The sequence below is a fragment of the Arachis ipaensis genome, chromosome B10 (assembly GCF_000816755.2).
Source record: "Arachis ipaensis cultivar K30076 chromosome B10, Araip1.1, whole genome shotgun sequence".
NCBI lineage: Eukaryota > Viridiplantae > Streptophyta > Magnoliopsida > Fabales > Fabaceae > Arachis > Arachis ipaensis.
Genome location: NC_029794.2, coordinates 114658363 through 114672484, shown reverse-complemented (window position 1 = coordinate 114672484; position 14122 = coordinate 114658363). Strand labels below are relative to the sequence as shown.

The 14122-nt window shown below is 36.0% G+C and overlaps 1 protein-coding gene across 1 annotated transcript; it reads right to left on the bottom strand.

Annotated features, from left to right (window-relative positions):
• LOC107623208 (probably inactive leucine-rich repeat receptor-like protein kinase At2g25790) lies at positions 3809-8090 on the bottom strand. Its single transcript, XM_016325393.2, has 3 exons — positions 7933-8090; positions 4972-7696; positions 3809-4497 (listed from the first exon to the last, which is right to left on the bottom strand). Exons 2-3 carry the CDS (start codon positions 7592-7594, stop codon positions 4121-4123), a joined length of 3000 nt encoding a protein of 999 aa, XP_016180879.1. The 5' UTR covers positions 7595-7696; positions 7933-8090; the 3' UTR covers positions 3809-4120.

Genomic DNA, 14122 nt, shown 5'->3' with positions numbered 1-14122 from the left:
AGCTGTTTAAAAAAATAAAATAAAATATAATATTTTTTATTTAAAATTATTTTTCATTATAATGAGAACTAGCTAGTTTAGTCTTTTATGCTTAGATTTATCTTTAGTGGTGGAATCTTCTAACTGTGGAAAACCCCTTCAAGAGTTCTGATTGAATGCTGAAGATAAAAGGATTCTTGCCAACCATCATTACTACTTACTAGTATTGGATGGAATGAGGAAAAAAATAATAATTTCTTTCAAAAGAAAAAGATGATACATACAGATTTTTTTTTCTTTTTCATCATAACATGGAAGGAAAGGTGGGCCACAAGAAAGTTTGTGGACAGGCCTGGTTGGAAAGATCCCCAATGTGTACTACACTGCTACTACTACTACACAATACTTTAATTTGTTTTTTTCTTTCTTTTTAAGTGGAATGCATCTTGTGTTTAATCATACATAAACCCATAGCATGAAAAGTAGAAAACAATTGTTTGAGTCCATATGGTGCACTTAGTAACTTAAATATATACATGGACAGATAGAGATCAGATACACACAATCTACAATGAAATTAAGAATTTAAAGTTGGTGGCTATTTACATAAAGACATTTTTATGTAAAATTTATTGTGTGAATGTTAGATAATTCAATCAAATATATTTAGTTAAATATGTTAAACAATATAATAGTTCACATGAAATATCTTCGTTAGAATAACTACCTTTAAAATTTATATATTGTAAATCATGTATGTGTATAAAATTTTACATTATAGAAAAATCTCATCAATGAAAAGGTCTAAATCCTCATGACGGTAAAATCAAACATGATTTTGATCTATGCTCTAAGGTTTAGCTAGCTCATATATCATATCTAAGCAAAGTTCAAGATTTAATTACTCACTTGAAATTTTAACAACCTAGGGTATGTAACTAATTAAAAGAGCTAGACATACATGGCGCCTATATATATCATAATTAGTGTGATTGCATTGTCAATATATATCTAAAGGCATCATCATATATTCAAACTTGCATCATGAACACACAAAAAAGAAAAGGAATGAAAAAGGGTCTCTTAGAAGGAAGAAATCTAATCAATCGTCGTCTTTTCACCAGTCCTATAATCATAACATATATATCACTAAAGGTCTCAATTAGAGTTTGCATTCAAACCAAATTATAAGAAATAATATGTGTCTCCTCCTTATCATTGTATATAACATATAATGACAGAAAAGTTTCTGTTGAATAATGTCTTTTGTCTGCGGGGATATATAGATTTTGTGATTGTATTATCATGACAATCGGAACGTTGAATGTGATTGCATCATTAGGTCAATACAAAATATGCATATTAGAAATATTTGTAATAAGAGTTAATTAAATTAAGGTAACACTTATGAAACATGGCTAAGTTCCTAGACTGTACTACTTTATTGAAGCTAACCTAAGGTTGTATAATTGAAGGTAGGTAAAGTTGAATAAAATAGAGCAAAGTATTATTATATATAGGTACGATGGAATGAATGAAGGAACATCAACAGAAAAAGCATATATAGCTGCATCGAAAGTTTTTCCTTCTTTCGCTATCAAACTGAGTTTCTGCATGCAGCATAAGCCTTGAGTTGCGTGACAATAGTAGATGAAATTCTTATTATATTGTAAGATCATCATATCGGGGCGAATTTTTTCTGCCAAACATTGGTAACATATTAATATTCGAAAATGAAACAAAATTTATAGAATAAATTAAGGGGAAAAGAATGTGGTCCCCCACGTAGCGAAAAATGAGTAGTTTTGTTGGGTTTATTATTTGGATGAAGGAGCATTCGCTTTCCATGGTTATGTTATGGCAAACAGTTAGCTCCCATTCCCAAATTCCCAAATAGGGTTGGCATATATATAGAGTACTGTGTTTTGTTGTTTTGTAAATTAAGACCAAAGTGCTCTTTCACATTAAATTTAGAAAGTGATCCAAGAGCAATAGTAATGATGGTGATACTTATTTAATATTTTTGAATAATTGCTGCCAAATCACTTCTTAGGTCAGATGGAAAAAAAAATACACCAATGATTATATTTTTATCATGTCTTTTTAAGCAAAACATTATTTTGAATAATAAATTTTATTGGTCCTTTAGTATTCCTAGTATCTCTTGCGACTTGCGAGGAAGCCAAAACTGATTGAAGAATTTTGTAATAGCTTGAAGAACAACTAACAGCAGAAGAACCTTTGACAAAAACAGAACAAAAAACAATAACCTCAATATACCTCTTTTATTAGAATTTGAAAGAAATTAAAAGTGTATACAAAGTAATGAACTATTATCTATCTAGAACCTGATAACTCATGGCTATTTATATATGAGCTGCCAAAACTATTATGCAGACCACTAACCAATATGCAAACCACTAACTAACTTGAGAGCACCAATCCTAACTAACTAATCTTGATTTAATATGAAATTCAAAAAAAATATGATTGTCTTCTGCAAATTTTAATACACTAATTAAATTCTTTGTTATTTGGGGTGAGTGTATTAAAGTTTTCAGTTTAAACCATCTCTTAGCTAGATTCTAAGGTATATAAAAAAGAATTTTCAATATTTTTAATTGTCAAATCTGTATCCCCAACAAGAATTTGATCTAGACTTGAATATTCATGGCTTGTCATCAAATTTGAATGATTTGGAGTGATGTGATTCAAAATTCCTGTATCTAGATACCAGATAAGATCAGCTACTGAATTTGGTATAGTTATATAAGCTGAAGGAGTGTGGAATGATGGTGCTGATGGTGGTAGTGGTAGTGTAGCATTTGAATTTGAGGTCTGAGAAGATGGAGATTGTAGAATAGAGTGATTTGAGGGAGGTCTGTGGTTTGAGAAAGAGGTGGTATTTGCTAATCAAATCAATCGAAGCAATGCCAAATTATGTGCCTAATTTGGTCACATACTTGGCATTGAGGTCTCGAAGATGAGTAGAAGGATCTGGCACCTTTAGAAAAACGTCCTGCTCTTCCTTTACGGCCTCCATTGCCTCTGCCAAAGATAGATGATTGTTGAAAGGTGGATTGAGCAACATGTGCTTGTGGTAATAAAGTATCTGGACTTCTATATTTCTAGATCATATCATCGTGAGATAGAATACACGTTTTAAGTTCATTTTAAGAAAAGATTTTTGGCTTTGCATTCATTGTTGTAAGAAGTATTTGATAATCAGTAGTGAGACCTTCTAAAAGCGCACCAATATGTTCTGCTATGTTCTTCATTTTGAAGACATAATCACTTGCTGAGCTGTTAAGCCATTTTTTTTATTAGCTTTAATTGAGATTTTAATTGTTTCACTTTGTACTTAGTTGATTTTTTGAAATAATCCTCTATCCTGTTCCATTTTTTATATTCTTCGATGGGTTTCTATCATTGAGTCATCACTCTTTTATTCATTAAAAAATTCCACAAGATGAAAAAATCCTAGAAGGAGATGAAGGCACCGGCGGAAAAAATCCAGAAGGCAGTGCTGCCGCCTCTAGAAGCGGTGGAGCGGTACAAGTGTTTCTGATATTCCAATACTATTTTTACGAAAAAAAGGGAAATGCAAAAGCATTCTAATACTATATCATGAAACTACTTATTCCAAAAACTTAAGTTGATGAGAGATTTTGAAGACATAATCACTTGCTGTTAAGCCATTCTTTTTTATCAGATTCAATTGAGATTTCAAGTGTTTCACTTTGTAGGTGCTTGATTTTGCGAAATAATTCTCTATCCTATTTCATTCTCAAAAATAAATATATAAATTAAATCGGTTGCATCGATCTCATATATAATATTAATGGCATTCATCAATAATTTATTTACATTTACTCTTACTTTTACACTCATTAGCAGTATGTCAAGCATACCCCATAGAATTATAAAATAAAATATCAAGCATACATACATATATATTTTTTTCTCTAGCAATCCCTTGATCATCAACAACTTATTACTTATCATCATGCTATATATATATAAACTAAAAAACTTGAACAAAAGAGGGAAAAAAAACTCAAATATATAAAAAAAAAGAAAGAAAGAAAACAGAAAATTAGGAAAGTCATGATCATTAGTGCCCGAATTGTAATTAAAATTCTCATGTTGAGCAAAATAATTGTGTGTTGGTGGCGTGAATAGCTTCTAGAGCCTTAAGAACTTCTCTTGCGCTTGGTCTGGCCTTAGGATCAGTGGCGGTGCAGTGCAAGGCAAGGTTCATGGCCTCAACGACGTCGTTATGATATTTGGTTGACTCATCTCCACCCTTGATCACCGGATCTATCCACGTGTCAAGATGACAGTCAGAGTAACAGTATCGGGCCCACTCTACAACGCTCTGATGCTGGTGCACCACATTTCCATTCCCTGATTCAATGTCCGTAGTGGCTCTTCCAGTCAATAATTCAATCAGCATAACTCCGAATCCATATATTTCACTCTTCTCTGTCGCATCTCCACTATTATTATTCCTTGCCTCTGAATGTGTGTAAAACAAACATGATTCATGAGACTGATTAGACACTTATATACATTACTTTATTAGGCATATGCTTCATGATGACATTTTGTATTTATATCAATATGCGCACGAAATAGCTACCTGGGTTATATAATAGCACGAACTAGCTAGTAGTGCTGCATGCACCATCACTTATAAATTAAATAAAAACATTAATTTCGTGTGTATATCATTTGATTAATAATTGCTTATTTTACAAGTGAAACACTTTTAAGATTTTTTGAATTGGATCCATGTACATCATTATGTTCCTAATTCCATCCTGTTAAAAATATGAGAAATGATAGTTTATAGACATATATTCACTTTTGATTATGTCACGCTTAGTTTATAATTCTCTAGTATGAGATACTATGCAACTAGCTAGGAAGCAAATATTCCACCAGTACGTTAGTTAAAAAATGAAAAGGGGCAAGATGGTAAATTTGTACCTGGTGCAACGTAGGGGGAAGTGATCATGAAACCCTTGACATCCAAAGGCGCCATGCCAGGAGGGCTGAGCTTAAGGCGAGTGACACCTTTTCCGTCCACCAAAACAATCTCCGGCGACAGCACCTCGTCGGTGAGATCCCAGACCGTAGAGCAACACTCACAATGCAAGAACTTAAGCGCCTTCGCGATCCCCACCGCAACCTTCCACCTCCGTTGCCAACTCAAACCGCTCACAATCTCGGCGAGACTCCTCTCTCCCTCCACACTCTCGTAAACCAAGAACCCCTTCTTCCCTGAGTGACACGTGGCAACAAGCTTGACAATGTTACCGTGCCGAACCTTCTTCTCAAACTTCACCGTATCTTCCCAGAATCTAAGCGGAAGAGACGTTGCATCAGTGATTTCCTTCACCAGAAAACGCATGTCGTTTTCGCTTCCCATGCATTTTCCTTCGTACGAAACCCAGTTCCTTCCTTTCGAAACCACTTTCCCTTCTCTTGAACAAGCAACAACGTCTTCCATGGTTATCGTTCTCGAAGCTTTCGCATCGAAAAACTGCATCTCCCACGTGCCGCCATCTTCGTTATTCTCCACTCTTCTCATCTGCATGCTTTTCCTTCTTCGCACCAAAACTACCAGAAAAGCTGTAACGGCAATCGCAACCAATCCAAAGAGTAAACATAGCACTAAGAACAGCCATGTCTGGTTCTGAGAACCCTTGCATGGTGGCAAACCGTTAGAAGCTTCATTTTCGCGGTCACAAAGATCGTTCCCTGCGACTGCACTAGCGTTGATGGCGAGGAACGCTCCTGTGGAAGGTAAACCTCCATGGAAACGGTTGTGAGATATGTTAACCTGAACAAGAGATTCCACTTTCCCCAAATTCTGCGGAATCTCGCCGGAGAATTGGTTCTCCGACAAATCAAGAAGCCCTAAAACTGGCATCTCCGCAAGCTTCATCAGAATTTGACCGTTGAGATTGTTATGGCTGAGGTCTAATGCCACAAGCTTCTTGCATGAACAGAGTTCTTCAGGAATAGTACCATAAAGATTGTTGTTTCCCAGCTTCAACTGCACCAAATTCTCCGAATTCTCGAAGATTCCACGAGGAATTTCACCAGAGAATCGATTCTCTGATAAGTCTAAATCTTCCAATTTCTTGCTCCCGAACGAGCTCGGAATCTCGCCGGAGAAGAAATTGTTAGCCAGATTGAGCATCTGAAGAGACGGCATGCTCCATTGTCTATCATCGATTCTTCCAGAAAGTTGGTTGCCGGAGATATCCAAGAAGTAGACCTGAGTGAGCTTGGTGAATTCCTCAGGCAAATTCCCAGAGAGCTTGTTATTCTGGAGACGCACTCTACGCAGCGTTTTGCATGTGCTCAAGCTTCTCGGGATTCGGCCTTCTAATTTGTTAGAGAAGAGGATGAGCTTGTAAAGCGTCCCGGAATTGCACAGAGTTTCTGGAACCTTCCCCGTGAGGTTGTTAGAAGAGAGATCCAAAACCGTTAGGTTGTTACGCTTCCCAAGTTCCAACGGAATCTCCCCGGTCAACGAGTTTGACCACAGCTGAAGCACCTGAAGCCGCGGCAATGATTCCAAACCCTTGGGAATCTTCCCTGAGAAATTGTTCGAAAACAAATGAAGAATCTCAAGCCTTTGAAGATTCACCACGAGTTCCGGAATCTCGCCGGAGAGAGAGTTATCGCTGAGGTCAAGAGATACAAGCTTCTTGAGGTTGAAGATTGAACGAGGAATCGGACCGTTGAATTTGTTCTGGTAGAGGAAGATGTACTCGAGATTCGTTAAGCTTCCGATGGATTCAGGAATCGCTCCGGTGAGGTTGTTGTACACAAGATCGAGGTGGTTCAATGAAGTTAACTCACCAATGGCACTGGGAATTTCACCAGAGAGATTGTTGTAACCGAAGTAAATCCACTTCAAATTCTTCATGGCTCGAATCTCTTTCGGGATTTCGCCGACTAACTGGTTCGAAGCGAGAGTGAAGTACTGTAGATTTTTCAACTGAGTTATGGAACTCGGAATGTGTCCGCCGAGAAGGTTGCCTCCAATGTCAAGGTAGGTTAGGGCTGATAAAAGGCCAATTTGGGGAGGGATCTCGCCGGAGAACATGTTGTTGGAGAGGTCAAGAGTCTCGAGGAGAGAAAAGGAGGCGGAGAACAAGGAGCGAGGGGGAGGGCCGGTTAGATTGTTGTTGCTGAGGTTGAGGTAACGAATTGGGGAGAGAAATGGAGGAGCTTGATCCAAGTGGAGGAGCTTCGTAAGCTGGTTGTTGGAGAGGTCGAGTGATGTGAGGTTTGGAAGGTGGAAAACGGAGGAAGAAGCCTCGCCGGAGATGTTTTTACCGGCGAGGGAAAGGGCGGTGACGACTATGACATCAGATATATTCTTGTTGCAAGTGATGCCGTTCCAGTTGCATAAAGAAATGGTTGGGAGCCAGTTACTGAGAGAGTGAAGTGGATCGTCGTGGATTGAAGCTTTGAACGATAAGAGAAGCTCAAGGTCTTGTTGACTTTCAGTTTCTTTTCCATGTGATGGGTTCAGCAAGTTGAGAAGAATTAGCAAGAACAAGAACCTGAACCACATCATCACTCTGGTCATGTCTTTGACAAGGGTCTGTTCTGTGTGTGTGTCTTTTTAAATAATTCTCAGTTTTCTGTGTTGTTGCTTGTTGATGGATTATTGAACTCCTCGGATCCCAAGCTGTAAAAAATAATAATCAAACTTCAATCTATATAGGTCCATTAAAATATTATGCAACTTTTGAATTAGTTACATAAGACACTGATGAATTAACTACTTGAGTACTTCTAGTAGCTAGCTAGGTCTAGCTACCATTAATTTAATACACTCAGTTTTGATCGTAATTGAGGAACATGCATGCACATAAATGAGAGAAATTGCTTAATACAAAGTAATGACAGGGTATAATTACGAACCTAAAGACCATAATTATTGTGGACAGTTGGTTGTTTAAATTGCTGATGATGGAGAAGAATAATTGAAGAACTTGGACTGAAAGGATCAAGATTATTCTTTGATCACAAACAGTACTATTTGAAGGAGAATAAGGTGGACGTGAGAGAGAGAGATGTGTGCGTGCTTAAATAGATGGAAAGGGTTTGTGGAGGATTTCTTTTTGGCATTGAATTAGGATATAATTACGAATTTGCCACCCTTGACTTACTTTGAAATTGGTGTTTGAACACACACAAACGGTTGAAAGGGAACCAGGGACACTTGCGAAAAAATTAAAATAAAAAGGCAAAAAATAGAGGGCTCTAATTTTGTCGGATTGTTACTAAAATGATCCTTTTTGACTGACTCACTCACTGACCCCTTGCGAAAGTGACAAAGAATTTCTGTATCCGTTGAAAAAAAGGAAAAAAAAGAAAAAACGCTTACCCTGCTTTAATATTACTAGTATTAGTATATGGCATGGGATCTCCCATGAAGATCAAAGGTCCATCTTGTACGCAGAATTTCGTCTCATGATAGCATAATTCTGGTTCTATAATTATCTGTCTTTCCAATAATGACTAAATTAATTTGAGTAATTTTTAAAAAATAATAATTTAAAAATATTTTATTTAATTTATCATATATAATATTTATAATTGTATACTTATTATATTTAATAATATTATGTATTTATTTTAATAATAATTAAGAAATATAAAATAAGATAACTTTAAATTAATTTTGGCTAATTTCTACCGTCTTTTTGTTTATAAGTAGTGTTCCTGCGTAGTAAACTGAGCTTGATATATAACTCGTCCTGTTCAAGGATTGAGCTTGCCTTCGCCTAAAGTGGAAAAGGTATGCATCGACTTCAAGAGGAACGGCGATGGCAGACACCTGTAAAGACATTTCGACGCTCAAGTTAGTAAGAATAGAAGATGAATATAATATTACTCAAAATAAGTAGCATACCTTTTACATATTTAAAGTTTGGTATTTATAGAATGTGATCCTTTTCAGAGAGGTTGAGATATTGGCCGATCTTTCGGCCATCATTTGAGTTTGTTGCTGAGTAGGTTGTCATCAGCGAGATTCTCTCTAACTGAAGATAAGTCACGTTTGTTGTTGGATTTGGATCCGATTTATAGGCATAGTTGGACCGGATTATAACTACCGGATCACAGCCCCAAGCTTGACATGTAGTATTTTTCAATACGACGGGTTGAACTTATGAGTTTTTTGTGATGCTATAAATTGGAATGACGATAATAAATATATATCGGAATAGTGATTGTAATCATAGTTCGGAATAGTATTTGTAATTCGGAATAGTAATTGTAATTCGAAATAGTGATAGTAATAATAGTAGCTCCTGAACTCAACTTGTTGTATATTGAAAAGTGATAGTCATGCTTGAAAATGGCTTTACATGAATAATAGAGTAAAAGAAATTTGAGAATAATTAAGAATAATAGTTAAATAATAAGGATAAGTCCCCAAGTTTGATTTGATAGCATGAAGAATAGAATATTTCTTGAAAGAGAATGGTGTTGGTATGTAGCGGCTTAATTTTTGACTGGTTCGACTTATAAATACAAATTTGATTGTGGTTATGCCGATGTATAGGTGTCTGGTTGCTTAGAACGAGTCTTGCTTATAAATGAAAATTTTGACTGGAGTTATTCCGACGTATAACCGTTTAGTTCTTTGGATTGAATCCGACTTATAATTGCCGATTTATTTTGAGTAAATGGAATGAATAATAATGAATTAGTATGAAGTAAATGAAATAGAAAAATATTGAATATAGGTAGTAAATGAGGTGATAGAAGTAATTATGACATGCAGTTACTTTTTGTTTACCGAGGGTATAATGACCAGTTTTGATGAAGGTGAAATTTGAATGAATGGTGTTGATGGGATCTGAAAGTGAAGAGTTTGTAATCATCACTGTTGATCACATAACTATGGTAAAGGATGGATAGAATGTGGGGTAGGTCTTCTTTTGAAATAGAACACATACAGTATGTGAAGTCGTTTGGTGTGTTTATTTGAGTTTTGTGATTTGGGGATGGAGAATAGGGGTTAGTCTATTTTATTGTTCTTGCTTTGTCTTCTTCTATAGCGTGTGTGGGCCTTGTGTAGTAGCCTCTGAATTAAAAAGATGGGTATGGTAAATGAGAACGAGAAAGGAAAGAAGAAAGATGATAAAGATATCATAGTTGAGGAGGAGTTCATATGGGATATGAATGACCTGTTTAGTTGGATGTCTGATTTAGTGAAGAAGCGTTGTTCAGTATTTGATGATAATATAGTGTGGCGTAGCTAGGGACAGCTTGTTGGGTTAGGAAAAGCTTAGATATAAAGGTTGAATTTTTGCTATGCACAGCTTTTGGATCGTGTGTTCCATAGAGGAGAGGGTTTTGAGTTTTTCTTGTATTCATGTGTCTTAGTTGAGTTGAATATGAAGTTTTCTTCATCAGTTTGAGTATGGTGTGCTTACTCAATTGATGTATACTCCATCTCAACTACACCCAAATGCATGGGTGTTTGTTCGAGAATTTGATATTTTGATAGATTTTTTGAAAGTAAAATCTTTACTAGCAAGGAGATGTTTTTGAAGGTTAGATCAACGGAGGATAGCTTTTCCTTTTATGTAGATAAAATGTTGATTGAAAGATTTTTGTTATAATGGGATCCGCAACCAAAGCAGATCTTAGGATGGATTATATGGATAGTAAGGAAGAGATAATTGTGAATTTCCTGAATGAGGGAGTATCTTCTCATAGATTGTTATCGGTGGCTAAATTATTGGAATATGAATCTGATAGAGAGGCTTTAGCTGATTATATAGATAAATTTGTGTTTAGATAGTGCTGATATGTTATGAATACTTCTATTAAACATTTGTGTTTTGTGTTTGCAGGTGAAAAAGCCCCAAAAGTTACTCCAGGCAGTTTGCGTGCCTTTTTCAAGGCAAGAAACACAGAGAGAGAAGGGTCAATTAACACTGTTAGGGTTAAGAGTGGTATCGAGGTGGAGCAATTGCGAAAAAAGGTGGTTAGTGTCAAGAAAAGGAAAGCTGGCGTTAGAGGTAGCAAGCAAGATATGATAGATCTTGTGGGAGGTGGGCAATTGGTGAAAGAACCCATAGTGGAGGAGGTTGACACTTTTATTTCTAATCAGAAAGAGTTACACACCTTCAAAAGAGTTGAGAATACAAGCTCTCTTTGGAGGGATTATCCATTTTTCAAGTTGTCTGAGGAGTATGCAAGCTCCTTCTAATGTGAAGTTTGTAACCGGTATTGAAAATGTGGTGCTGGACCAGTACTTGCAGGTATGTAAGTAGTTTGATTGTATTTGTATGATTGAAAAGTGTATTTGCTAATTTGATTTTTGTTGTGATATAGGTCATAGGGCTCGACTTATGTGTATAGGTCGGACCCGTGAGTTGAAACATAGAAGTGCTACAGTGGATAAAAAGGAACTGAACAAACTTGTCCATGATAAAATTGAAAAGAAGAGGGAATTGCAGAATGCTCTCAAGGAACTTGTTTTGAAGGATGAGGAGTTGAAAAAAATAAAGAATAAAGTAGGAGTTTTAGAAGAAAGAGAGAAACTCTTTGAAACCAAGAACCCCGAGTTGGAGGTTAGGATTGCTGAACTGGCTTTAGAAAAGAAAACCGCCGAAGAGGGTAAATAAAGTTATGAATATCAAATGATGGCTGAAGGATTTGACTGAGCCTCTGAGCAGGCCAAGTTTGTTGCATCAACAGTTGATTTTTCTATGATGGACCCATGTAAGGTGGTGCTTAATGGAAAACTTATTGATGATGATGATGTAGAGCAGGAGAGTGGAGATGATAATATGACCACCCCTTAGTAGTTTGAAAGGATTAGAATTGTATATTTTGCTTGAACAATGCTTGTAGGTTTATGTTTTGTTTTGTTAAACTTTGTAATGTGAATTTGGTTGTTTCGATGAACTGGCTACATAATGTTATTGGGTGTTTACCTTATGCTTTTGCTTTGATTTGTTGATAGATTCACTGAAGATGATGTTTGAGTATTGTGAGATTGTTACTTAGAGGTAGTATGATTTGCATGATTATTGTTCAGTTGATGTTTTGGAATAGTTTGATCAAGGAATTGTGTTTAACTTGTAAGGAACAGAAATATTGATGAGAAATATAACAAAGTGAAACATTGATCTAGTTAGGTGAAAATCTATAGATAACTATACATACAATATAGGATAGGCTAATTGATATGTGTTGAAATGGTAAGATTGAATAAGTATGACTAGTAGTAATTGATGAGGATCATTTTTGATACGTCAAATAGGTAGTGTAGGTTATTGCTGAGTTGTTTCACAAATTGGTGGACCGACATAATAGGTCGGTTTGGGAATGGATATAGTATGGACGATGCCGATATGCATTGATGCTATACCAACTTATTATAGATTGATTTGACTTGAAATTATTCCGACTCATAGGTGTCAGGTTGTTCGAAATGATGTTGACTTATAGATGTCGGTTTGTTTGAAGTGATAGATAGCTTAGTGGCTTATGGATTTGAAAACCGAAGTATAGTTTAGTTTTGATTAGTTAATTAAGCCACTTGTTGTGGTTTGAATATTGGTACTAATCAAGCACTGGATCAGTAGTCATTTGTAGATATTTGTTTAGATTGCTGGAATATTTATTTGTGGATAGTATCTGAAATTGCTTATCAGATAATAAAAGAGTAAAAGTCGCGATTTATTGGAAAGTTGAATTATAATTCGGTAAGGAGAATTGAGTTTGAATATTGGATCAAGATATCTTTTGGATAAGCTTGAACAGTTTGACTTAGTATTGATTGAATTGTAATTTTCTGTTGGAACTTGACCGTTCGAATCGTAGGTCCGTTCCGGTATAGGAATAATTGGTTGCAGATAATTCGGTAACTTGAGTGTTATATAAGAAAGTATATCTCATTCGGAGATTTGGTGAACTTAATATATTTGATTTTGAAGATTCGTGGCAGTAACTTTGGTTGATTGTATATAAGATATTTGTAGATCAATTAAGAATAATGATAACTGAAATATAATAGAAAAGAATGAAAGTAGAAGAATAAAGATTATTGATGAAATAAGAGATCATTATCGTGTTTTAACTTATGGGCTTATTTGTAATGCACCTTTAGGCTAGTTTGATACATTGATTTTAAAGTTGAACTGTTAGAAGCTGCAAATTGTCTGAGTTATAGTCCGCATGGCAGTACTATTGCTGGGGTTGTTTGGATTAGATGGTCTATTGGTGCACGAAATTGTGATCTCAGGCAACGGCGCCAGAAACTCTGTACGCACGTCTTAATAAATCGTTTTTCATTCACAACTTCGATACAACTAACCAGCAAGTGCACTGGGTCGTCCAAGTAATAAACCTTACGTGAGTAAGGATCGATCCCACGGAGATTGTTGGCTTGAAGCAAGCTATGGTCACCTTGTAAATCTCAGTCAGGCGGATATCAAATAGTTATGGAGTTTTCGAATATTAATAATAAATAGAAAATAAGGATCAAGAGATACTCATTCAATCTAAGGTGGAACGGAAGTGGTTGTCAGGCACGCGTTCGTGGGAGAATGATGATGATTGTCACGTTCATCACATTCAGGTTGAAGTGCGAATGAATATCTTAGAAGCGGAATTAGTTGAATTGAATAGAAAAACAGTAGTACTTTGCATTAATCTTTGAGGAACAGCAGAGCTCCACACCTTAATCTATGGAGTGCAGAAACTCTACCGTATGAAAATACATAAGTGATAATGGTTCAGGCATGGCCGAATGGCCAGCCCCCATGAAAGTCTAAGATAGCATAAAACTGATCAAAGATGTCTAATACAATAGTAAAAAGTCCTATTTATACTAAACTAGTTACTAGGGTTTACAGAAGTAAGTAATTGATGCATAAATCCACTTCCGGGGCCCACTTGGTGTGTGCTTGGGCTGAGCTTGAATGTTACACGTGTAGAGGTCAATCTTGGAGTTGAACGCCAGTTTGTAACGTATTTCTGGCGTTCAACTCTGGCTTATGACGTGTTTCTGGCGTTTAACTCCAGACAGCAGCGTAGAACTGGCGTTCAACGCCCTTTTACGTTATCTAAACTTGGCCAAAGT

Excerpts from the sequence above, each read along its gene's own strand:
- LOC107623208 (XM_016325393.2), bottom strand. The coding sequence starts at position 7,594 with ATGACCAGAGTGATGATGTGGTTCAGGTTCTTGTTCTTGCTAATTCTT. Across the intron at positions 4,498-4,971 it reads TTCCCCCTACGTTGCACCAG|AGGCAAGGAATAATAATAGT; the intron begins GTACAAATTTAC and ends ACACACATTCAG.